Source organism: Chelonia mydas, chromosome 21 (assembly GCF_015237465.2).
Source record: "Chelonia mydas isolate rCheMyd1 chromosome 21, rCheMyd1.pri.v2, whole genome shotgun sequence".
NCBI lineage: Eukaryota > Metazoa > Chordata > Testudines > Cheloniidae > Chelonia > Chelonia mydas.
In genome coordinates, this window is record NC_051261.2 from 18,427,005 (window position 1) to 18,453,020 (window position 26,016).

A 26,016-nucleotide genomic window follows, 5' to 3' on the forward strand; every position below is an offset into this window, starting at 1 on the left:
CACAACATATAGTTGGTTTTGAGAGTCTGACAGTTCTAACACAGTAATTCTCTCTCTTGTATTCAGAATGGTGGTGAGTGTCTGCGTGCATACGTCTCAGTAGCACTAGAACAGATTGCACAATGGCATGATGAGCAAGGCCACAATGGGCTGTGGTATGTCATGCAGGTGGTGAGCCAACTCCTGGATCCACGGACCTCAGAGTTCACAGCTGCCTTTGTGGGCAGACTAGTCTCCACACTGATTTCCAAGGCAGGAAGTGAGCTGGGAGAAAACCTGGACCAGATTCTGAGAGCAATCCTTAGCAAAATGCAACAAGCAGAGACACTCAGTGTAATGCAGGTGAGCAGGCTGGGAGGCCACTGGAAACAATGGTTCCAAGTTTCAGGAACTAAAGTATAAGTTTACATTACATGCCTGTGAATCCACTACCTATGCAATTGCAGATTCTAGGTATGCTACAAAAATGGCTATCCTGTGGACATAGTTTCCTGCCTTGAGGGATCAAAGGAATATGAATTTAAAGCCTTTCATCACACATGTAGTAAGCCATCTCCTGACTTTGGCACTTCTTACTGAAATTTCAGTTGAGGTGTACTTGAGATCTAGAAATATCACTTAGTCTCTTCTAGAAGTTGAGTGGTGTTTTCTTATAGAACAGTAAGTAGGCAAATATCAAGTAGAAGTAAAGAGATGGTGTTACCACTATATAACACAGTAGTGAAGCCGTTACTGGAATACTATGTCTTGTTTTATTATCTGTTACACAGAACAATGCTGGTAAACTAGGGCTCATTGAAATATATTTTAATGCAGCTGAATGCAAGGTCATCTAAGAAAAAAGAATGTAGGCCCTACTCACAGAGTAGGGGGACTGTGTCCTAGAAGTAATGACTCTGCAGATGGTATAGGGATCATGGTGTATTGCCACACCATCACATTGGGAGCTCATGTTCAGTTGGTGAAGAGAGCTAATGCAGTCCTAAGATGTATAAACAGGAAGATTTGATAGCACCTGGATTTTTAATATAGCGCTCAAATGCATAACAAGATCTAGTATCTGGAAGCTGAAACTAAATGGATTAAGAGTAGAAATGAGGTGCACATTTTTAACAGACGATAATTGACTGTTAGAACAACTCACCTAAGGATGATGTCTTCTCCATCACGTCTCTAAATCAAGATGGGAGTTGTTTCTAAAAGGTACTCTAGCTCAATGCTTCTCAAACTTTCTACTAAGGCAACCCACCAACTACATTTTGTTCTTTTTGGGGGACCCACCATTATTCCTGGTTCTCCTCTTCTCAGCCCTCCAAGCCATCTGCTTGGCTCCTCCAGCCCCATTGCTCTCACTTTCCCATCTCTGTCCCCTCTTGGAGCCCCAGCTGATCCCTCTCTCCTTGCAGAGGGGCTGTGATTGCTACTAGGCGGATGACTAGCCACTCGCTGGCTGGCCACTTTCTCTGGACTACTGCTGCCCAGATCCCTCTCCCTACGCTGCTGTCTGGGGGAAGTGAGAGCCCTAGGGTGGAAGGGAGCGCCTCCAGGACATATGCAGCCCACTTAGACCCTTCTGTGACCCACTAGTGGATCCAGGACCCTCCACGTGGGAAACGCTGCTCTAACTCCACCAGAAGTTACTGGGTTTGGTGCAGGAATAAGTGGGTGAAATTCTGTTTGTGAAACTAGATCATCATAATGATCCTACTAGCCTTAAAAATCTATACATTGATAGTGCTGGAGTGTGAGGAAAAATAAAATCTTCCTAGGTCATTACTTTTATGCTCTACCCTACCCTGTCTGAAGCCCCTTTATACAGTGTGCGCCAAATGTTCTTTATTTTGCTGCCTGCTCAGGAGGAGAGAAGGTGTTTTTATGACAGCTGTCCCCAAGTATAGCAGTAGGGTGGTGAGAGGGATAAAATATTCCTTTTTAGGAATGTAAAAGCATTTGTTTGCAGTTGCTAACAGCACCTTTCCCATTGGTCAGTTGCAAAAATCTCATCCTCGTGCCCACTGAAGTGGGAGAGGTGGAGATACTTGTAGTCCTGTGACTTCTGTAGTGCACTTTTCAGGTCAGTGTCCCAAGACCCTGGGAATCTGAAGAAGCTGTGCAGCTGCATTCTAATCAAACAGTCTATTTTAAAAACTTAGATTCCTGCTTTTCTTATTAAAGTTTAAGAATATTGTTCATTTTTAACTGCTTGGTCTTTGAGTCAGAACCTTGGAAAGCTACACCGTGTAACCAAAAACTGAAAGTTTTAGGAAGGTGGACAAAGCTGTTACTAAGCCAGGTGGTTCATCTCCACTGGCGAAATGCTACTGGGTTGGGTTTCATGAGAAGGAGGAATGAGTATAGTCTTGTGGTGAAAGCACTGGGCTAGGACTTGGGAGATAGACTTGGTGTATGTCTGTGGGCAAGTGACTTAATGTCTATGCCTCAGCCGGAAAAGGGATGAGAGCCTTTCTCCCACTCTGTCTCTCTTGTTTGTTTAGGTTGGAAGCTCTTCAGGTTAGGGACTGTCTCTGCCTATATGTTACAGCATCCAGCACAATGGTGCCCTGATCTTTGTTGCATCTTCTAGATGCTACCATGATATAAATCATTTTTTCTGGTGGAGAGCCCAGTGCCAGCTCTCCTGGTTTAGTCATTTTTGTCCTTGCTTTAGGAGGGCTTGTGGGTTTCAGATGCAGGTGAGTAGTTTAATTTGTCCTGTCTTGTTCTGTGGGCTAAATAAGGTGGCAAGCACTCCTCCTACTCTAATTCACTTGCTTTCTTGGCTAGTGGACAGGCTTGCAGGGATCTGTATGCCTTTTAGTGTTAGCAAACACATGAAGCCTCCGGGGGTTTGGTAAAGAGAAAACACTTAATTGTTAGGTTATTACATATGTACAGCTAGTGTTCTTTTTTCTTTTGTAGTCCTTGATCATGGTATTTGCTCACCTGGTTCACTCCCAGCTGGAGCCCTTGTTAGAGTTCCTGAGTAGTCTCCCTGGGCCAACTGGCAAGCCTGCTTTGGAATTTGTAATGGCTGAATGGATGAGTCGGCAGCATTTGTTCTATGGACAATATGAAGGCAAAGTCAGGTAAGATAGTTCATAAGCCAAATGCTTGTACTATCTCTACAGCATACTAGCTGCTTGCCCCGTTATATTTTGTAGCTAGGTGCACTTGGTGGTGGGGTAAATTGTAAGCCAGCTGGAACAAGAAACCAACTCTGCTCCAATGCTGGACTGAAATCTCTTCCTCCTTTGCTAAATGGCAGCCCTGTATATGGAGAGGGAGGAAAACAATTGCAGAACTGGAAACAGTCTGGGTTTTTTTCCCTCTTACTGCCTAATCTTTTTTGTGCAAGAGCAGATGCCCAGCTGACTGTAGAATGTACTTTAAAGAATGCATAGGGAAGGAGTTGGGAGAGATTTAAAATGCGAGAACTGGTGAACACAGCTCATGGAAGTGATTATCATTTATATTTACTGTTTCAAAGCACTGTACAAGGTAATTGTTCAGGGTTTCTCAAAAGATGTTAGGTTTCTTCACAATAGTGTAATAGAATCCAGATAATCAGTGGGGACAAGAGGAAAATCAACTGAAATGTGATACCCTGTCTAGAATTGACTTTTCAGAACTTCAATCTCTACACCTGTTTTCCCAGTGAAAGCTGGGTTTTAGTGCTTGATACAGCATCCAAGAACTTGAAGTGTGTTGTCAGCGTAGATTTAAGTTGTGCCTCAACTGATCTCTTTGCATTATAGAGGAGGGTTAAACCTAACACTCACCAGATTATTAAACTTATTTTTCTTCGAATACTTGCTTGTGTTGATTCTATTCGGGGGGGGGGGGCGTGCACACGCCCGCATGAAGTTGTCAGAGACTTTTGCCTTAGTGGTATCTGTAGGGTTGGCTGTGGCGCCTGCTTGAGTGCCATGCTTGTGTGTCGATATATTAGTCACCACCAAGTGTACGCCCTCTCAGCTCCTTATTACTCCCCATGACGGTTGGAGCGCTTTGTCTTACAGATCACAAGAGCATTAGCAGTTCTTTACAGCTTTTGTTATCTACTTTGTACATAGTTTGTAGGTATTTAGTTAGCCATTAGGTCAAGTGTTAGGTTAGCTGGTAGTTAGAGTCCTGGTTGTCTTCAAGTCACCAGGGCCTGGTGAAATGCATCCTAGAATACTCAAGGAATTGACTGAGGAGATATCTGAGCCATGAAGGATTATCTCTGAGAAGTCATGGAAGATGGGAGAGATTCCAGAAGACTGGAAAAGGGCAAATATAGTGCCCATCTATAACAAGGGAAATAAGGACAACCCGGGAAATTAGACCAGTCAGCTTAACTTCTGTACCTGGAAAGATAATGGAGCAAACATCTAGAAGATGAGAAGCTGATAAGTAACAGTCAGCATGGATTTGTCAAGAACAAATCGTGTCAAACCAACCTGATAGCTTTCTTTGACAGGGTAACAAGCCTTGTGGATAGGGAAGAAGTGGTAGATGTGGTATATCTTGACTTTAGTAAGGCTTTTGGTACTGTCTCGCATGACCTTCTCATAAACAAACTAGGGAAATGCAATCTTATAGATCCTCTATAAGGTGGGCACCTAACTCGTTGGAAAATCGTTTCCAGAGAGTAGTTATCAGTGGTTCACAGTCATGCTGGAAGGGCATAACGAGTGCGGGGATCAGTTCTGGGTCTGGTTCTGTTCAATATCTTGATCAATGATTTAGATAATGTCATAGAGAGTACACTTTTAAAGTTTGCAGATGATATCAAGCTGGGAGGGGTTACAAGTGCTTTGGAGGATAGGATTAAAATTTCAAAATGATCTGGACAAACTGGAGAAATGGTCAGAAGTAAATAGGATGAAATTCAATAAGGACAAATACAAAGTATTCATTTAGGAAGGAACAATCAGTTGCGCACATAAAAAATGGGAAATGACTGCCTAGGAAGGATTACTGTAGAAAGGGATCTGGGGGTCATAGTGGACCACAAGCTAAATATGAGTCAACAGTGTAACACTGTTGCAAAAAAAGCAAACATCTTTCTGGGATGTATTAGCAGGAGTGTTGTAAGCAAGACACAAGAAGTAATTCTTCTGCTCTACTCCGTGCTGATTAGGCCCCAACTAGAGTACCGTGTCCAGTTCTGGGTGCCACATTTCAGGAAGGATGTGGACAAATTGGAGAGAGTCCAGAAAAGAGCAACAAAAATGATTAAAGGTCTAGAAAACATCACCTATGAGGGAAGATTGAAAAAACTGGGTTTGTTTAGTCTGGAAAAGAGAAGACTGAGAGGGGACATAAGTTTTCAAGTATGTAAAAGGCTGTTACAAGGAGGAGGAAGAAAAATTTTTCTTAACCTCTGAGGATAGTACAAGAAGCAATGGGCTTAAATTGCAGCAAGGGAGGTTTAGGTTGGACATTAGGAAAAACTTCCCAACTGTCAGAGTGGTTAAGCACTGGAATAAATTGCCTAGGGAGGTTGTAGAATCTCCATCTTTGGAGATTTTTAAGAGCAGGTTAGACAAACACTTGTCAGGAACGGTTGAGATAATTAGTCCTGCCACGAGTGCAGAGGATTGGACTGGATGACCTCTTGAGGTCCCTTCCAGTTCTATGATCCCAGGATCAGGTACAGCGGCATCTTGATCTGGTCTGTTCCTCCTGTCACGACCTGGGACTGTTAATAAACAAGACAAAGTCAACCTTATCTCCAGTGCAGTGCATAGAATTCATTGGAGTGGTCCTAGACTCTACTCTTGCCAGAGCCTTCCTCCCTGAGGTTCAGTTCCAAGTCATGGCGGACTTCACCGTGTACATGCAAGCCCACCCTCCCACCACCACTCACACGTGCCAGTGGTTATTGGGACACATGATGGCCTGCACTTACGTGGTCCGCCTCAGGTCCCTGCAGGCGTGGTTGGCATTGGTCTACATCCCCAACTGGCACAGCATGGACCGGGTGGTCCGGATTCTGGCCTGTGGACTGTCTCACTCACCTGGTGGCAGGATCCTACAACGGTGTTGGCAGGAGTCCCCTTTGCAGCTCCTTCCCCATCGGTAACACTCGTCTCCGATGCATCGGCGCTGGGGTGGGGAGCCCAACTGGGCGATCTCAGCATGCAAGGTCGCTGGTCCAGTCACAATCACTTCCTCCATATCAACATCAGGGAACTCAAAGCGATTCGCCTGGCCTGCCAAGCCTTCCTACCTCACATAGTAAGCAATGTGGTCCAAGTCCTAACAGACAACACAGCAACTATGTTCTAAAAAGAAAAGGAGTACTTGTGGCACCTTAGAGACTAACCAATTTATTTGAGCATAAGCTTTCGTGAGCTACAGCTCACTTCATCGGATGCATAAAGTGGAAAATACAGTGAGGATGTTTTTATACACACAGACCATGAAAAAATGGGTGTTTATCACTACAAAAGGTTTTCTCTCCCCTCCCCCTGCTCGAGGGTAGGTCAGTTTTGGCCCAGGACATAAAGGTCAGGTTCCTCAACGGCCTTGAGTGCTTTTACCCGCAAGTCAAGGTCCCCGTTCTTCCGTGGGACCTGAATCTGGTGCTGTTGCGGCTCATGGGTCCTCCACTTTGAGCCTCTGGCTTTCTGCTTCTCCTGTCCTGGAAGGTTGCGTTCCTGGTCGCAGTAACATCTGCCCGCTGGGTTACCGAGATTAAGGTGCTCACCATGGAATTGCCCTGTGCTGTCCTTTACAAAGACAAAGTCCAGATGAGGCCACACCTGGCCTTTCTGCCCAGGATGGTCTCTCAGTTTCATACGAGCCAGGACATTTTCTTATCTGTCTTTTTTCCAAAGCCACATAAGTTGGAGAAGGGAGCGTAGGCTGCATTCCCTAGACATCTGGAGTGCATTAGCCTTCTACATTAAAAGGATCAACCCATTCCGCAAGTTAATGGAATTGTTCGTCGCAGTGGCCAACAGGATGAAAGGTCGTCGAAGACTTTCTTCTTGGATCACTGCCTGCATTTGCTACTGTTATGATCAGGCGAAGGTGTAACCCCCGGTGATTGTAATGGACCATTCGACCAGGGCACAGGCCTCTTCGGCAGCCTTTCTCACCCAAGTGCCTATCCAGGACATCTTTAGGGTGGCCACCTGGTCGTCTGTCCATACGCTCACGTCCCACTACCCACTTACCCAGCAAGTCTAGGACAATGCTGACTTGGGTAGAGCAGTACTACAAGCTGCCAAACTGTGAACTCCAAGCCCACCTGCACTCAAGGGGGCGCCACAGCTGACCCTACAGATACCGCTAAGGCAAAAGTCTCTGACAACTGTGCACATGGGTGCGCACATACCTGGAATAGAATTGACATGAGCAAGCACTCGAAGAAGAATAAGTTTAATAGTCTGGTGAGTGTTAGGTTTAACCTTCCTCTATAATGCAAAGAGATCAGTTGTAGCACAACTTAAATCTAAGCTGAGAACACACTTCAAGTCACCTAAAATGGAATCCACATGAGAAAGCACTCGAAGAAAAACCGGATACCTACCTTTTGTAACAGTTGTTCTTTGAGATGTGTTGCTCATGTCCATTGTATTACCCATTCTTACCCCTCTGTCGGAGTTGCTGGCAAGAAGGAAATGAGAGGGCATAAGGTCGTTGGCGCCTAATATACCACTGCATGAGTGCAGCACTCAAGGGGGCACCACAGCCGACCCTACGGATACTGCTAAGGTAAAAGTCTCTGACAACTTCATGCAGGCGCACACGTACCTAGAATGGAATGGACATGAGCAACGCATCTCGAATAACCACAGTTACAAAAGATAGGTGACCGTTTTTTCTTTCCTGGTAAGTTCAGTGCACTAAAGTTATAGGGCAAACTGGCAACCGTTAAAATAATCAAGAAAATCATGCTGTCCAAAATGAAAGCACACAACTGAATAACTAGATTAGGAGGCAATTTGGTGTAGTGAATGGGGCACTGGGTCAGAAGACCTGGATTCTATTCTCAGTTCTGTCATTGACCTGCTGTGACCTTTAGAAAGCTACTTCATTTCTCTCTATCATTGTTTACCCTTCCATTCTTTGTCTTGTCTGTTTAGATTGTAAAATCATTAGGCAGGGATTGTTTCCCACTGTGTGTGTGTATGGTGCTTAGCACAATGGGGCCCCAATCTCAGTTATTTACTGAAGTGCTCACAATGTGCTAGGTGCTTTCTGAATACTCAAGGACAATCCCTTCTCAGAGAGCCATGTAATCCAAGGATAAAGTAGACAGAGGTCAGAAAAGGATACAAGAACAATAGGCAAATTATATGCAAGTTAGATGCAAGTCAATTCAATTCAGTATAAGCAGCATGATGGAAGTGGTTCTTTTAGAGGGGCTTAAACAAGGACAGGAGAGGCTCAGGGAACTGGGCTTGTTTAGTCTGCAGAAGACAAGAGTGAGGGGGGATTTGATAGCAGCCTTTAACTACCTGAATCGTGGTTCCAAAGAGGATGGAGCTTGGCTGTTCTCACTGGTGACAGATGACAGAACAAGGAGCAATTGTCTCAAGTTGCAGTGGGGGAGGTCTAGGTTGGATATTAGGAAACACTTTTTCACTAGGAGGATGGTGAAGCACTGGAATGGGTTACCTAGGCAGGTGGTGGAATCTCCATCCTTAGAGGTCTTTAAGGCCCAGCTTGACAAAGCCCTGGCTGGGATGATTTAGTTGGAGTTGGTCCTGCTTTGAGCAGGGGGTTGGACTAGATGACCTGCTGAGGTCTCTTCCAGCCCGAATCTTCTATGATTATATGATAGGATAGGAGCTTTGTGGATGAGTCCAGGGAGAGCCTACCATGCTGAGGGAACTGTGTGGAAGATTTGTAGATGGTTATGTAAGAATCTGCCAGACAAGGCTGGGAGCATTGGTAAAGCAGAGGAGAAGGGGAGCAACATGAACCTTGATTAGGGAAAGGCAGAGCTGAGCTTTGCGGGGCATGGTAAATTTAAATTTGAGATTTGTGGAACCAATAGAGGGGTTCTGAAGGAGACATCACTTTTGCAAGACTATGATCAATTTTGTACAAAGTATGTCTTGTGAGGTGTCATTTGAAAACTCATCTACTGAGCATTATTGTCCTGGTAAAATGTGTGTACCAACATTGTGTGTAAAGTTATACGATTTTACTGTATTACATTGCTGAGACGTGTGACGTTTAGAAAAGCAGCCCAAACCAGTTTCTTCGGAGACAAAAGGTTAGCCAGCACCTCAGCCAGGTGTCAACATAATCAAGTGTACTATTGCTGGGTTGAGTGGCCATTCTTTGGCAGGAAGAAGGGTGTGAGCGAGACATTTACCTCTTGGCAGACAGACTTGCTGTCACCTGAACCCCTGTTGGAAATGATTCTCAAAGAAGAGAAATGCTGTAAGGGAGAACAGAGGACACACATCACCTCTCTCTCTGCACGGCATCAATAACGTTTGAAACACAAAGGAAGCGTCATTGAACTGGGGGAGTGGCCCCGACTGAAGGAGTTGAGCCAGTAAAACCATGGTGGTGAGAAAACCTTTGCTTTGAATTCATTTAGCTTTCTAAATTAGGTATTAGTTTGTATTTTATCTTTTATTTCTTTGTAAGCAATTCTGACTTTTATGCCTCATTACTTGTAATCATTTAAAATCCATCTTTCTGTAGTTAATAAACTTGTTTTATTGTTTACCTAAACCAGTGTGTTTGGACTGAAGTGTTTGGGACCCTCCATTTGAGATAACAAGATTTGTGCATATCATTTTCTATTAATTAAATGATGAACTTGCTATGAGCTTGTACCACACAGAAGGAAAGAGCTGGGCAGTACAAGATGCATATTTCTGGGGACAAGTCCGGGACTGGGAATTTGCTGGCTTTGCTCTGCAATATAATTCAGGAGTGGCTGGCTAGAAGCACTCATATATTCAGCTGGGAGTGATTTTGCATGTTGGAGGTTGTGAGAGAGCAGACTAGGAGTGGTGGTTCTCACAGTAAAGCAGTGTAAAAAGGGCACCCCAGGTTGGAGAGCTGAGGGGACACAGCTGTCCATCAGTCCAGATTGTACCCTGGGGAATGTAACAGTGACATGATCAGATTGATGGTCACAGAAAATGTCTTTGGCTGCATTTCATTTGGATTTAAGAGGAGCAAAGCATTAATTTGGAGTCCAGAGAGGAGGATGAAATAGTAGTCAAGGAGAGACAAGGGGCTGAATGAGAGAGTTGGCTGTAGAAATAAAAAGGATGGATCTTGGCAACAATGAGGAGGTAGAATCAACAGTTTGGATATGGCCAGGATATGTTGGGCAAAAAATCAAAATAATCTTGAGATTGGAAACCTTAAGTAGAATGGACAGTGATGAAGAAGGAGGGGAGTGGAGAGAATTTGGAAGGGAAGAGCAGTTCTGTCTTGGCCATCTGCAATTTAAGATAACAAGAAAACCAAAAGGAGATGTCGGGAGAAAAGCAGAGATTTGTGGGATTAGCTGGAAGGAGACAGGTCAGTGGTAGAGAAATAGTTTTGCAAGTCATCTGCATAGAAATGATAGCTGAAGCCTTGTGAGCTGATGATCATCCAGTGGAAGGGTGGAAAGTGAGAAAAGCAAAGAAAGGGCCAAGGACAGAGCCCTCGGAGTGAGCGGGGTGAGGAGGATCCACCAAAAGAGAGAGAGAAGAAACTGTAACAGAGATAAGAGGAAAAACCAGGAAGAAACAATGGGTAAAACTTTCAAAAGCACCTAGGTCACGTTTTTAAAAGACTGGGGCACTTAGGAGCAAGAGTCCCATTGCTTTCAATAAGATTTAGACTCCTAAGTACTCAGTCTCTTTTGAAAAGAGGACTTAGGCTCGGAAGTTGCTTACGTGCTTCTGAAAATTTTACCCAGTGTCTCAAAATCCCAGCAAGTGTATGATGTCAAGATGGATCTACTGTGTTAAAAGCGGAAAAGAGGATGAGGATGGTGTAAAAGGCCCTGAGATTTGGCTAAGAAATAGTCGTGAGAGCTGCTTCAGTAGAGTGGAGAGGTCAGAAGCCATATTGCAGGGGATCCAAGGTGGTGCTTGGGGAGAGAATGCCTTGATTTTAGACTGCACATTCAAAGCTTAGAGGTAAAGGGGAGGGGGGAGGTAAGTATCCAAAGAGACACATCAGAGTGAGGGATAGCTTTTTGAGGCTAGGGAAAAGCAGGACAGACTTATACTGTGAGGGTCAGGGACGGGGTGAGCCTGGGGGCAGTGGAAGTACTTGTCCAGTTTTGGCATCAGCATTTCAAAAAGGATATTGCAAAATGGGGAAGGGTTCAGAAAAGAGCCATAAGAAGACTTATGGTCTGAACTCCCGCCTTACAATGAGAGACTAAAGCTCATTTTATTCAGTTTATCAAAGGGAAGGCTAACAATGGTTTAACCATGGGCTAGAAGTACCTACTTGGGGAGCAGATGTCTGATGAGAGGGCTGTTTAGCAGACAAAGACGTAACAATATCCAATGACTGGAAGCTGAAGCTAGATAGTGTCAAACTAGACATAAGGTTCACATTTTTGTCAGTGAGGGTAAGTAACCATTGGAACAACTTACCTAGAGATGCAGTGGATTCTCCATCACTTTAGATCTTTATATCAAAAATGTCTGTCTTTCTAAAAGATCTGCTCTAGCTCAGCCAGGAGTTTTCGCTTGGTGCAGCAATCACTGGTTGAAATTCTGTGGCTTGTTATGCAGGAATTCAGACAAGATGATTGTTTGTCCTTTAAAACTTATTTTAAAAAAAACTAAGGAGAGGCAAAGATATAGGATCACTGGGGCAGGTGGAGGGGTTAGGGTTGGAGAGAAGGCAATAGACTACTGGGGCTGTGATGGAGAAGGAGGTGAAAGTGTTGGGAGGGGGGAAGGGCAACTTTTACAGGCTCCAATTTGAGAAGGCTCCCAAGACACGTAGTGTTGCAACTTGGCACACAGGGTCGCAGTGCCTCTCAGGTCTGGCTCAGTGGCTCTTCGGTCACAATGGAGGGGCAGCTGGGCCAAACCTGAATGATGCCATGATGCCACTTGCTGGGAGCAGGGACCTAAGCCCAGTCTTTCAGGACAGGAGCCAAGCTGCTGCTGCAGGTTGAGTGTGTTGCAGACTTGTTCTTCAACAGCTCCACCCACCCCCCAAGACCTCCCCTCAATGGTCATTTTTTGGAAGGACAGGGGACCTCAGTTTCAGATTTTGTCTTGGGCCCCCCAAAACTTCTGCAACCTTGGCTGGTGCAGGGCAAAATGAGGGGTGATCCCTGTGGACTGAATTTTCTTTTTGAAGTATGCAAGGTCTTGTCACATAGGGCATGTGAGACGGAAATTTGATTTGATTGATCCATTTGATATTAACCACTTATGTCAGTTAGCATGTGACTTCTGTGGGGTTGTTACTGTCTTGAAGTTATGAATAAATTGACACTCTAGTTGTGTGGCTAATTTATTACACCCACTATACCAGTGTTTGTCAAACGGGAGGTGCCTACCTGAAAGGGGATCACAAGACTGTTGTAGGTGGGTCGCGAGAGCAGCAGCTGCTGGCTGGGCACCCAGCTCTGAAGGCAGCACCACTGCCAGCAGCAGTGCAAAAGAAAGGATGGGATGGGAGGTGTTGCCATCCTTTCTTCTGCGTGCTGCTGGCAGCAGCACTGCCCTCAGCTGCTGGCTGGGCATCCAACTCTGAAGGCAGCACTGCTTCCAGCAGCTGCGCAGAAGTACGGGTGGCATGGTATGGCGGGGGTTGTCACAGCCTGAAATATTTTCAAAGGGTTTCCAGTCGTCCGTCCCCCCGCCCCCCCCCCCCCCCCCCAAAAAAAAAAAAAAAAAAAAAAAAAGCTGGAGAACACCTGCACTATACCCTTAGTGCTTTGAGAAGTTGGGGCCGAATTACTTTTTTTTTTTTTTTAACACACTAGTCATTTTTGAAGAACATGAATAACATAGTGCAAAACAAATGTGTGCAGAGCCACCAGCCATTTCTACCTTGTAGCTGTGGTCCTCTTCCTCCTACCCTGTTCTCTTTTGTTGCTGTCTTCTCTCATAACATCAAGACTGTTTATAGACTTGTCAACTCTTCTGACCTGGGACTGTCCTATTTGTTTATCAAGCGCCTCACACATTTTGGGTCCCATGTGTATAATAGTAGGGCTTTTGAATGAGTAGACGGGTCAGAAGTTGGGACAATAGCTATGAAAAGGATTCGGGAACCTTAAACAATGTTTTTACCCCTAAATTTCTGTCTGAGAGGCATCTTCATCATACCACTTTGACCACGTTTTTGGTCTGCCATGATTTTTAATAGAGGGGCTTGCCTCTTGGAATTGAGGCAAAGCAGGGGTAATGTGAGTCCTTTGTGATGGATGAAGCAGGGGAAGAAGCCAAGAAGGAGGGGCTCATGTCCTTGAATATCTGCAGCTGGAACTTCAGCCTTTTTCACGAGCTGAATAAGTGGGTGGACGTGGAATATTTTTTCATTTTTGAGTTCATATACAACTATAGTGAACTGAACTTTGAGATAAAGCCTGTAAACTGAATAAAGTTATATTTGGTTCATGAATTTTGGATTATGTATAGGACAGAGGGAAACTCATGCACTACACTTTTCCTCCTCAGCTCTGTAGCATTGTGTAAACTTCTCCAGTATGGTATCAACAGTGATGACAAGCGCCTGCAGGACATTAGGGTGAAGGGTGAAGAAATATTCAATATGGATGAGGGAATACGCACACGATCCAAATCAGCCAAAAGTAAGTAATCAAATTGCTCTAACAGGGTTGGGTCTATAAATATTACCTTGTGGTACACTTGGAAAGCCTCTAAAAGATTTTCTAGGTCTCCTGCGGTTTTGTTGGGTATGTTGCTATTACAGAAAACAGACTTTTTTTTATTGGAACTTTCCCAAAGTTAGCAAGATTAATATACCTATTAATTGCTTACCAAATTCTTGTTTGGGTTTGGGAACGTTGCTCTTACACTTCTAATTTAAGATTAGGGGAAATTAGAAGGCTCATGAGGTATGGAGCCCTTCAACTGCTATGTCAGTAGATCAAATTCATTCCTAGCTGAAGGACCTAAAATTGATACCATCAGGATGCTTGGTATTTAACTCTGTGAAATGAGCTTTCAGTGGACAATATTGGTAATCACAGTAGAGGAAATGAAGGACTGACTTGCCCAATGAGTCTGAAGTTACCACCACTAGGTGGTAGAGTATACTTTACACCAGGGGCATGGCTCATGGGATTGGGGGGCAGCTTAGTAGAAACTTGCACTATGGTCATGCTCTCCCTGAAGGACTTCAGTCTCTAGTGCGTTCAGCCCAGCATCTTTAATCAGCATTACATTTAATTTAAAATAAGTGTTTCTCCTGATAGGTTGGGAACCCACCGGCCTAGACTATTTACCAGTGTGGGCTGCATATGCAGCTCTCTGTGTTGTGTTATGTGGGCTGCATCCACACAATATATGTACTACCTCTGTGGCCCTGCGGATGTCACATGGGCTGCAGCTGTGTGCTAATTTGGCCCTGCGGGCTAAGAACCACTAATCTAGGCTTTTTGGTGTGTTTCCTTTGCAGAGATCTGTAATAGTAATTGTATTGTGATAGGCCCTAGTGGCCCCTGCACTCAGTTGAGGGAGGCATTACACACCCATGATAAAATGTTCCCTGCCCTACAGAGCTCTCTATCGAAGACGTCAATCCTGCACCTTATTGTTTTGGGCCCAAGGATCTGCTCACAGGTGACAGGATTGAGATCTTAGAAAGTAACATGTGGAGCTGCACTGGGGAATACAGGATGTAAGCAGCAGTTGCAACACACTTGCTGTCTCCTCACCAAAAAAAGCTACAGGAACATTGTCTGTATAAACACTTCATCACAGAGAATAACTGCCACCACTTCTTTGTTTCACAAGATCTTGGTTTCTTAGAGAGGAGATGAGATAGTAGTTTACCATCTCTATGTAACATACATTTATTCAGTCTCACTAGGGCTGTCACGCTGAGTTGTCTCATCTGGGGCACTAAAACTTAATATTTAACTCCAAGTGTACTAGTTTTATTGTACCTTCTCCCCTCACTCAAAGGTACTTTTAGAAAGTTCTTGTGGCACTCCCCCTCTGTCTGCTAGTCACTTTGCTAGCCCCACAGTATAACTCTGATTGAGACATTGGGCAACCGGCATCAACATCGATGCATAACAAATAAGTAGCATTGGATTGAGATGAGAATAGTGCTGGCTTCAGCTACAGGAAAGGAAAGGAATTTTTTGAACATTTGTTTGGTAAAGTAACGTTGATTTTTGTAGAGTTTCTGCCCCTGTGTTTTAGTGACTAAGGGTTACCGCTCCAGGGTGACTGTGCTGTGCTATGTGTTGGCCAGGTACTCATTTGAATGATGTGATGATGCCAGCTCCTGCTCCCGTGGAAGTCAGTAGCAAAACCCTAATTGGTTTTTAATAATAGTAGGATTCAGTCCCTAAATTGAAGATTGGGTTTGGGATCCAAACGCTGATCCTTAGCATCGTTCTAGACTGCCAAGCTAAAGCAATTTCTCAGCATTGCTGTGTCTAAGTTACTGTGACAAATGTTCATTAGATCCTGACTCGTTATTCTTTGAAGCTTTCAATTTTATTCAGTTTACAATCCAAATCAGAAACTTGAACTTTATTCCAATATTTAAACCAAATAGAACTCCCTTTTTTTGAATTATCTAACAATCAAACAGAACTCTTGAAAATATGATTATTACTTAAACTTTTTCCCAGTTCTTTTTGATTTTTTGGGCCTGATACAGAATTAGTAAGTATTTTGGGTTCTTCCTCTATCTTTTTTTTTTTTTTTTTGCCTTCAGTGTTTTTGTTTCATGCATCAATGTTTCATAACCATGAAGAGGAAGGTGGGCATGTAAGAATTGAATGTGCACAGTTGTTAAATTTTGATGTAACTTTGGTCCTGCTCAGTAAGAGGTTTATTAATCTGAAACTAATGTCCTGAAGAGCGTTCAGATGAAGCAATAGGCTACACATTTATATTACCAGTAGCACCTGAGACCCCAACTGAGATTGGAGCCCAGTTGTGCAAACACATAGGAAGAGTCAGCACCTGCCTCAAATAGCTTACAATGTAAATAGAGAATATAATATTACTTCCACTGCCCTACCCTTTATCTCCATTTTACAGATGGAGAACTGTGATCCATTTGTTCCATCATTAGTTACATCTGTTCAGTATTTGCCCTTACATTTTTTACTGGTGTTAGGCAGATAATGGAGTTGAAATTCAGATTTGGTTGATACAAGATTTTGTCCTCCAGGTGCTTCATCAACTTCGGACACAAAACAAGAATTTTCAAAAGCGTCTAGTGACTTTGGGTGCCTCAGTTTGTGGCTGCCCCATTGGAGATGTATTATAGGAGTCCGATGTTCAGAAGTGCTGACTGCTTGTCCCCTTAAGGTGTGTCAAGTTGGGTTCCCAAAATCACTAGTCTCTTTAGAAAATCTTAGCTTAATAAAATTTAGTCAGTAATTGTGATGACAAATAAACATTTTAATATTGGTGAAAGAGGACTGAAGTCCTCTTGTATTGTATTGTAGGTATTGTACGGGCAGCTGCAGTGCAAGCTTCTTACACACTGCCCTGCCAGCGCAGCTTTATGTACTGACTTTATGTACTGCATTTAGAAGTAGGATATTGTTTTTGTCCTTATTTGTGAAGAGGGGACTTGTAGGACATTCTACATAGACTGTCGAACAGTTTTCCAATAGTAATATGGATACTACTCCAATGCAATGCAATTCCAATAGTAAGCTTGTTTTAAGCTTTAGATTGTTAAGCTTTTGGAATATAGTAACTCCTCACTCAAAGTCGTCCCGGTTCACGTTGTTTCGTTGTTACGTTGCTGATCAATTAGAGAACATGCTTGTTTAAAGTTGTGCAGTGCTCCCTTATAACGTAGTTTGGCAGCTGCCTGCTTTGTCCACTGCTTGCAGAAAGAGCAGCCCATTGGAGCTGGTGGGGGCTTGGAACCAGGGTGGGCCAGCAGCCCTCTCCATTAGCTTCCCATTCCCCTAAGTTCCCTGTGCGGCAGCTGCCCAACAGGCTATCAATTGCTGGACAGTTCAGCTGTCCCTCCTGCTTGCTGTGCAGGAGGGTGGGGGGGGGGGAAATGGGAGGTAATGTCAGGTTGTCCCCCTTTTCTCCCCCCCGCTTCCTTTACCCCATCTCCACAGAGCGGGGGTGGGGGGAGACGTGACAGGGCTCAGAACTGAGGGAGGTTGCAGCAGCTGCTGTCTCAACTTGTTGATCTACTTAAAAAGGCAGTGTACTTAGAGTGGGGACCACGTACTTAAAGGGGCAATACATGTCTCTCTCACACACACACTCAAACTCACACGGTGTGTCTCTGTCTCTGCCATGCTGTCTCCACTCCCTCCATTCGTGCTGCCTTGTAGAGTATGAGGTTACATTAACAACAATGTGTTAAACCCTAGAGGGCTCAGCTGAGTGCTAGTTCATCATTTAGCAGCAAGGCATTCCCTGGGAAGGATCCCACCCTCTTCCAACCTCTGACTTCACACCTCAGCCAAGCTTCACAATCATCATCATTGCTGTGTACAGTATTAAATTGTTTGTGTAAAACTTATACTGTGTGTATATATGTGTGTGTGTGTATATGTATATATAAAAAATATAGCCTTTGGCAAAAAAAAAAATGTCCCCGAACCTAACCCCCTCCCCCATTTACATTAATTCTTATGGGGAAATTGGATTCGCTTAACATTGTTTTACTTAAAGTAGCATTTTTCAGGAACATAACTACAACGTTAAGCGTGGAGTTACTGTAGTTACTACTTTTGTTGTGTCTGTACAGTCCCTATTGCACAGGTGCCCTGATCCATGATTGGGGCCCATAAGCATTACTGCAATACAAATAATTCATTACTTTGGTGATTTGACCTGGACTGGATTTGAACTAGTAATTTAGGTCTGGAAGGCTCTGTATTCCATAACCTGGCTTTTAGGCCATAGTTCCCACCGAGGCAATATTTACACTTTAAAATAAATGTTGAACACAGTTCTTGTGGCCTTTAAGAAACCTGTTTCAAGGACCGTTTGATATGTCTTTTGAGTTCACAACCTGAGATTATATAAAACAGTGAACATATGAGCAACATGAGAACTGTTTGCCACCAGTAATGCCCACAGGGAAAGAAAAAAATGAAGTTGGAAAGGCTAAAAGCTTTAACCTAGTGCGTTAATCTTTCACCTGTCAGTCATTTAATGAACAATGATCATCTTTAGTTTTGTCTTGGACCCTTAAAGTCCCAGCGTGGTTGCTAATTGACTAGTTGACGTTTCAGATTGTCCTTGCTTAACTCACATAATGTACAATTACACCTCAGTGTTTGCTTAGTTCAGAGGATTTGACACTTGCCTTGTTTATATATATGTTCAGTGGTGCCAGAATATCTGCTCGATGGTGGTAGTTAAATGCAGCTCTCTGAGAAGAACGTTTTCATGTAAAAGTGTAGTTCTGTTCGGTGAACCTTTCCAGCCTGTATTGAAACAGGATTGTTTTACTTGCTTTGAAGATTCTTATTTAGTTTGTTAAAAGGCAAGGTTATTTATGTATTCCTTCCTCTGGTCTTACAGATCCTGAACGCTGGACAAACATTCCGTTGTTAGTAAAAATCTTAAAATTAATAATAAATGAACTTTCTAACGCAATGGAAGCAAACGCATCGCGCCAGACAGCTGCAGACTGGAATCAAGGTACCAAACAGGGGTGGCTTTTTCCTTTCAGATGATGAAGAATGAATGGAGCAGCTGAGCTGCTGGCAAAAATATGCAATCTCATTAAAAACAGCTACTATACTATACTAGAGAATTGGAAGGTAGTAAATTTTGTACCTATATTGAAAAAGAGCTCTAGGGTGATTCGTTAAATTACAGACCAGTCAGCTTCACACATGTTCCTGGTAAACTGGTCAAAATGATCTTTGAAAATAGAATAACTGATCTGGAAGATTACAGAATAAGATCTAACCCACACAGTTTCTCCAAAAGAAAGTTCTGCTGCACTACTCTGTTAGAATTCTTTGAATGTGTCAACGTAGGGGATAAAGGAGGAACCGCTTTGACATAATCTAAACTTTCAAAAAGCCCATTGACAAGGTCCATCTTACAAGGTTGCTACAGAAACTAGGTAGTTATAGGGCGAGGCGCAAAGTATTGTGTTTGATCTAATACATGGTCAGCTCTCATCATGGCACAAGGTGAACAGCAGCAGGCCTCAAGGTTCTGTGCTGAGACTCATTTTTAATAAAGATCTGGAAAAGGGGGTGAGTAGTGAGGTGGCCAAATTTGCATGGGTCACCCAAAATTATTGAGCTCTTGCTCAGCCAGAAGGTATTTGCTGGATGCAGAAATGACCAGATGAATTTCTTTGGCCTGTGTTATTTAGGAGTTCAGATTAGATTATCCTAAGAGGTCCCTTCTGGCATTAAAGTCTATTACTGGCCCATTTCCTGCCCCTAAGCCTGATCCCCTGGAGTGGGGGGAACCTTTGGACCAGACACTGGTTCCCAAAACCATGTTCAGCTCTAATCTGTCTCAGAGTGGGAGTTAATTGACACAGCCCATTACCATGGAAAAGTGTGCATTTCCATTGGCACCAAAACAGGTGACTCAGGGCTTCCCCAGTGTTGGTTTCCAAAGAACCCTTGGTGTCAGTGCCTGGACCTTGAGAATCCATCTTAGAATGGCATTAAGACACTGGTTCTGACCCTTTTCCCTGGGTGCCAGCACATAAGACCAAGGTACCAAATGGGTGCTGAATGTTCCTGATGGGTATCATTCCAGTCCTGTGTTTCTGCTTCTGTCTGCTGCTCCTCATACCAAGGAAAGTAGAAGTGGAACAGGAAGGAGGACCCCTGAACAGGACCACCCTAGAAAGAAACAGGAAAAGAGGCATTCTCACATTTCCTTAATTCAGAGGATTGCACCTCAGATTTGAAGACACTAATTCTAGGGGCCAACCTAACTGGGAATGCCTAGGGACCAGAGGTGTGCACAAGGGGGAGACAAGCAAGGGTATGCCCCCCTCATAATCTGTGTGTCCCTGCAACCTGGGGAGGGAGGAAGCAACAGGGCGGCTGGCTACTGGCTGAGCTGCTCCTCTCCCCATCCCTACAGCTGCTGCTTCTCCTTCCTGGCTGCCGGAGTCCTCTGCCGCCACTCACCTGCATGGGCAGTCTGCAAAGCAAGTAGCAGTGGTGGGACTCCAGCAGCAGGGAAGGAGACGCAGCAGCTATAGGGGTGGGGAGAGGAGGAGCTCAACTAGCAGCTAGCCACCCTGCGGCTTCCTCCCTCCCTGGGCTGCAGAGGCACGAGAGTGCTGCTGCCAGGGGGAGTCGCTGCCTCCTCACTGCTGGGCGTCCTGAGGAATTCTGCTTTCCTGATTGTTTGTGAACAAGTCTGTCTCCGCCCTGGTTTGGCACCATTTCATTGTACCTGCTCCTTGGCCAGTTTCATGCAGTCCAGTGCTCTGACCATAGACAGTACAATGCTGTCTCTTGATTATAACTGCCCCTTCTTGGGGGTAATAGTCCATTAGCACTTCTATTGTAACCCTTGTCTTTGGGTGTTAAATTCTCTATCCTGACACTGGTCTGACTTTCTGGCAGGAGTTTATATTTATAATTAGGGCCGTACCAAATTCATGGTCTGTTTTGGTCAATTTCACGGTCATAGGATTTAAAAATCATAAATTTAATCATTTCAGCTATTTAAATGTGAAATTTCACAGTATTGTAATTCTTGACCCAAAAAGGAGTTTGGAGGGGGTGCAGGTGGGGGTGTCTGATGTTCCCCTGGTGTTATCTGGACCTGAGATCTGCTAGGTCATGCCAATCGTTGACTCTGGGAGCTAGCTTTACTCTGCTCTGCTGTGAGAACCCCCACTCCTGGGCTGTTCACGCACAGCCTCTAGCATGTAAAGCTGACCTCAGCTACATGAGTGAGTACTTTTAGCCAGCTGCTGCTTGGGTTGTGCAACCAAATGACACTCGCCAGTATCACAACCCTAGGAACCTCCATCTTGCAGTTTCCAGTTATGCCCGCTGGAAGCTGCACGCTTATATGACTTCGTCAATTTAACAAAGAAATTGATATGTACCAGGCTTGTTATCCCAAGGGGAGTCTCTGACATGCTTCAAACCAAACGTACTGCCTCAGGTAGAATAAACAGATTTATTAACTACAAAAGATAGATTTTAAGTGATTATAAGTCAAAGCACAAGAAGTCAGATTTGGTCAAATGAAATAAAATCAAAATGCCTGGGCCTCTGCTCCTGGAGAGTTTTGCCTGGGCTTGTTTTAAGCCATGAGGACACATTTTCAGCCTCATAACGATATACATGAAATTACAACCTGTAACATTACTGTAACAACATACATCTGACAAAGTGGGAAAGCTTATGCTCCAGTACGTCTGTTAGTCTATAAGGTGCCACAGGACTCTTTGCAACAATGCTCTGTGCATCCTGAGCCTTCTGAAGACACCCGGCGTGACAAACTTTGCATTGGATAGCACACAGTCATATTATAAGGATGAACATGGGGGTGCAGAGTGTTCCCCCCCCCGAGGCACAGAGCATCACACGGGGGAGGTCACAAGATTATGGTAGGGGTGGCAGTACTGTAACCCTTACTTCTGAGCTGCTTCTGGCGGCAGCGCTGCCTTTAGAGTTGGGCGGCTGGAGAGAAGCAGCTGCTGGCCAGGATCCCAACTCTGAAGGCAGAGGCGCCGCCAGCAGCAGCACAGAAGTATGGATGGCATGGTCTGGTATTGCCACCCGTACTTCTGTGCTGTTGTCTGCAAAGCTGGGCCCTCAGTCAGCAGCCACCGCTCTCCAGTCGCCCAGCTCTGAATGCAGCAGTGCAGAAGTAAGGGTGGCAATACTGCAACCCCCACAAATAACCTTGTGACCCCCCCGCAATTCCCTTTTGTGTCAAGACCTCTAATTTGAGGTACACTGGTCTCCCCTGTGAAATCCGTAAAGTATAGGGTAAAAGCACACGCAAGACAAGATTTGATGCATGGAGACCAGATTTCACGGTCCATGACCCTTTTTTCATGGCCATGAATTTGGTAGGGCCCTATTTATAATCCTATCCATCAACTTTAAAGATATAAGCATGTCAATACACTGGCTTCCCTGAGCCGTACTCATGGGCATACGTCATTTCTGCTCCTGTGCTGTTCAATGAGGGACTGCATATTCTGTGGCTAATGGTTATCCATCTCGAACTGGTATTTTCTATTTGGCTTTAAGATGCTTTTTTTCATCAACAGATGACTCCAATGATATGTGGGAAGATCGGGAAGATGAAGAGGATGAAGATGAAGGTTTAGCTGGACAACTTTTATCAGATATTCTTGCCACAAACAAATATGGTAAGCAGAACAGTTACATTCACTGTTCAAAAGATCAAACTGGGTAAAGAACATGCAGCTCTGAAAGTTACATTTCTCCTGACAGCTGCTTAGTATATAGTATGGAGGGCAGGAAAATAACCTGAAATGAAAGACACGGGTTTGGTGGGAGAAAGGGAAGAGCAAAAAATACATCCTGGAACAGAGACTGTATGTTCATAGGCTAGAAGGTATCAAACCACAGCACCTTTTGAGGCTTAGGGTTTGTCTACACTTAAAATGCTACAGTGGCATAGCTGCATCACTGCAGTGCTTCAGCATAGACACTACCTATGCTGACAGAAGGGATTCTCCCATCCACATAGGTAATCTAGCACCCCAAGAGGCTGTAACTAATTTGAGAAAAGCATTCTTCCATCAACGTAGCGCTTTCTACCCGGGGACTTTGGTCAGCTTAACTGCACCACTCAGGTGTGGATTTTTCACATCCCTGAGCAATGTCACATCCTTTGCCACCTAATTTTCTAGTGTAGACCAGGCCTCAGTGAGTCTCAAATACTAATTTGGCTTCACAACACTGTCATGAGGCAGGTATAAATATGGTTTACAGATGGGAAAACTGAGGCTCAAAGGTGAAGATATTTGCCCGAAGTCACAAAATGACAGTGTCAGAACTGAATAGAACCCAAATTTCCAAACTAAGTCCTGTGTTCTTGTAGGAAGAAGTTGTGTGTGATCCTGAAGTGATAGGTTTTTAAAGGGAAAGGGACCTGTGGGTATATGATCTGGAGGGTTAAGGAGAAGAGGTGGGTGTATAATTTGAAGAGAGAATCTTACTTAGTACAGCTAAGGCAACTTAAATGAATTGTTTCGCTGCACTGGCAGATTTCAGTCTCCTATGCTTCTATCATGATGCATTGGCTCTGCCGCAGATAACATGGCAAGACAAATTCATTTAGGTAGCCTTAATGAGAGGGAAACTTACCCAGGTTCTTTTGTAGCCCAAGGAAGACTTTCTTCAACATTACCATGTCTCAGTGAGAGAGGGATTTGTCTCAATATTCAGTGGAAGTGTTTCCTGTGTGACTGTAATGCATGAAATGTAGCTAATAAAGGATGTATTTGTGTCAGGTGCTGAGGTGGTGGTAAGCCAAGGATATCTCAGTTTCGAGCAAAGGAATGATAAACACCTGTATTGTGCTACTTGGACTCTTGTCTCAGTTGTGAGTGGCTAAAGGCTCCTGGCCCTCCTTATTCTGCCATTCTTCACTGCCCTCAGCCCATTTAAAAAAAAGTTGCTCATTTCTTTTAAATGGAATTTTTATCCAAAATGACACTTCTGATCCCTGTTAAAATCTGTGGATCTCCTGGAGTTAGGGGCCTAGTGAGATGCATCCTGAAATAGTAGCCAGCTTGTCCTTCACTATAAACACCTGTGCTTTTGTGTTTCCAGATGAGGATTACTATGATGATGATGAAGAGGATGATCCAGATGCATTAAAGGACCCTCTTTATCAAATAGATCTACAGGTGATGTATTAAAATGCGTTTTGCGGTCCGATACCTGTTGCCTATTTATTCTAGTTATTCATTATATTTTACTTCCTTATATAGTATCTGTAACAAAATGCAGAGCCCCCTGAGCACTGAAAGGAGAATACATTCTGTATTTTTATTCAGTTTACTGGAATTGCTCTGGAAGTGCCAGAGGATGCATATTATCACTATTATTATTTGTATTACTACAACAACCAGGCAGGGACCCAGGACCCCATTGTTCTAGGGGCTGTGCAAACAGAACCAAAAGACACCCCCTTCTCCAAAGAGCTTCCAGTATAAGACCAGAGACAACAGATGGATACAGACAGACAGGGGAGCACGAGGAAACAGTGGTCAGCATGGTGGGCAGTGGTCTCAGCACATCAACAGCATAACTTAATTTTTTTTTTGTTATCGGCGCAAAGGAGAGGTTTTAGGAGGGATTTGAAGGAGGCTGAGGTAGCTTTGCAGATGGTTATGGGGAGTGCCTCCCAGGTGAGAAGGCAGCCTGGAATAAAACACCAAGGCATTTGTTTGAATATTTAACCAGTAGGCCATGGAGGCTGGCATCGTGGACCAGCTGGAAGCAAGCAATCACAGCTTGACTGCAACTGAGAGATAAGGAGGGTGGGGATAAAATCCCTGAAAGTGAAGACAGGCAGTTTACATTTGATGCAACAGAGAAGGGGGAGTCAGTGGGGGGATTCAGAGGGGTGATGCGGTCAAAGAAACAAGCTAGGAAGAAGAGGTGCTTTCTATGACTTATCTCTGCTGCAGGAATGACCAGTGACTTAGAAATGTATTTTTTTTTACGTGAAAGATAGAAATTGGATTTGAGTGACTAAACCTTGTAGCATATAGAATCAAGTGTCTGTGCAAGGGGATTCTGAGTGTTTCAATAATTGGTTAAGGTTTTTGGAAGAGGAACAAATAGATTAAATGTAAAGCTGGTTTGTATGGTATTACATTAAGGGTACTAAACTGGCAATTTGCCAAGTTTCCAAGGGCCCGCAACTAACTTGCAAAAAGTCTGGAGGATAACAGAATCCTAAACAAAAAACAGTAGTGTGGATTTAAAACCTGTGTTAAAAGTGTTGCTAAGTTTGCAAAGTCAAGTGCTCAAGTTTAAAAAAAAAAAAAAAAAATGCTAGAATGAAGGCTGCATGTGCAACATTAATTCTGGCATAGTTTGTGACTCTGAAGCTTGGTTAGGTGCCTCTGTGGATCCTTAGCTTTCTCTGACTTAATTATCCTAAATAACTGTCATCTGCAAATTCTTCCAGCTCACTGTGCTCACCCACCTTTCTAGTTTGATGTATTAAACATTGGGCCTAGTGTGGAACTTTGAGGCACTTGGCTATTAACCTTTGTGTTTGATTCATGACAATACTTGGCCTCTTGCTTATCTTGCCTCTGTTTATCTAAACTTTTGACAGGTCTTTGATAAGCCTAACAGGCTATTCAAAGACCTGTCAAAAGTTTAGATCAATAGATTCATAGATTCTAAAGCACAAAGGGATTTCTGTGATCATCTAGTCTGACCTGTATAACACAGGCCACAGGACTTCCCTGAATTAATTCCTGTTTGAACTACAGGATGGCTTCTTGAAAACATTTTTAGCTGTGGAGAATCCACCACAACCAGTGTTTAATTTGTTTTAAAAAAAAAAATAAAAAGATCCCTGGGCTCACACACAGTGTGACCTTGCAAGCATTGTACATATGAGGTCATGCCTTGCACGCCACTGACAGAAGAGGTGTCATGGCTGAGCCCTGGCACAAATTAAGCTCTGACCACAACCCTAGGTAAGTTGTTTCAATGGATAATTACCCTCACTGTTAAAGATTTGTGCCTTATTTCTAGTCTGAATTTTTCCAGCTTCAACTTCCAGCCATTGAATTAGTTAAACCTTTGTCTTCTGGATTGGAGGAGAGTCCTCTATTATCAAATTGCTGTTCCTCCTGTCAGCTAGTTCTTTTATCCATTAATCTATTGACATGCTTAGAGAACTCTAATAAATTAGTGAGGCACAA

The 26,016-nt window shown here is 43.9% G+C and overlaps 1 protein-coding gene across 9 annotated transcripts in view; it reads left to right on the forward strand.

Moving 5' to 3' along the window:
- IPO9 (importin 9) overlaps positions 1-26,016 on the forward strand; it is a 163,509-nt gene that overhangs the window by 131,372 nt on the left and 6,121 nt on the right. For 6 of the 9 annotated variants that reach the window (XM_037884733.2, XM_037884732.2, XM_043533607.1 and 3 more), the window contains 6 exons: positions 67-342; positions 2,920-3,086; positions 13,620-13,753; positions 18,660-18,779; positions 22,363-22,464; positions 23,897-23,973. In XM_037884733.2, coding sequence (XP_037740661.1) covers positions 67-342; positions 2,920-3,086; positions 13,620-13,753; positions 18,660-18,779; positions 22,363-22,464; positions 23,897-23,973 — 876 coding nt within the window. Of the gene's footprint in view, positions 1-66; positions 343-2,919; positions 3,087-9,332; positions 9,523-13,619; positions 13,754-16,320; positions 16,461-18,659; positions 18,780-22,362; positions 22,465-23,896; positions 23,974-26,016 lie in introns of those variants that run through there. The other 3 variants (XM_037884734.2, XM_043533611.1, XR_005223189.2) reach the window with 2 other exon arrangements.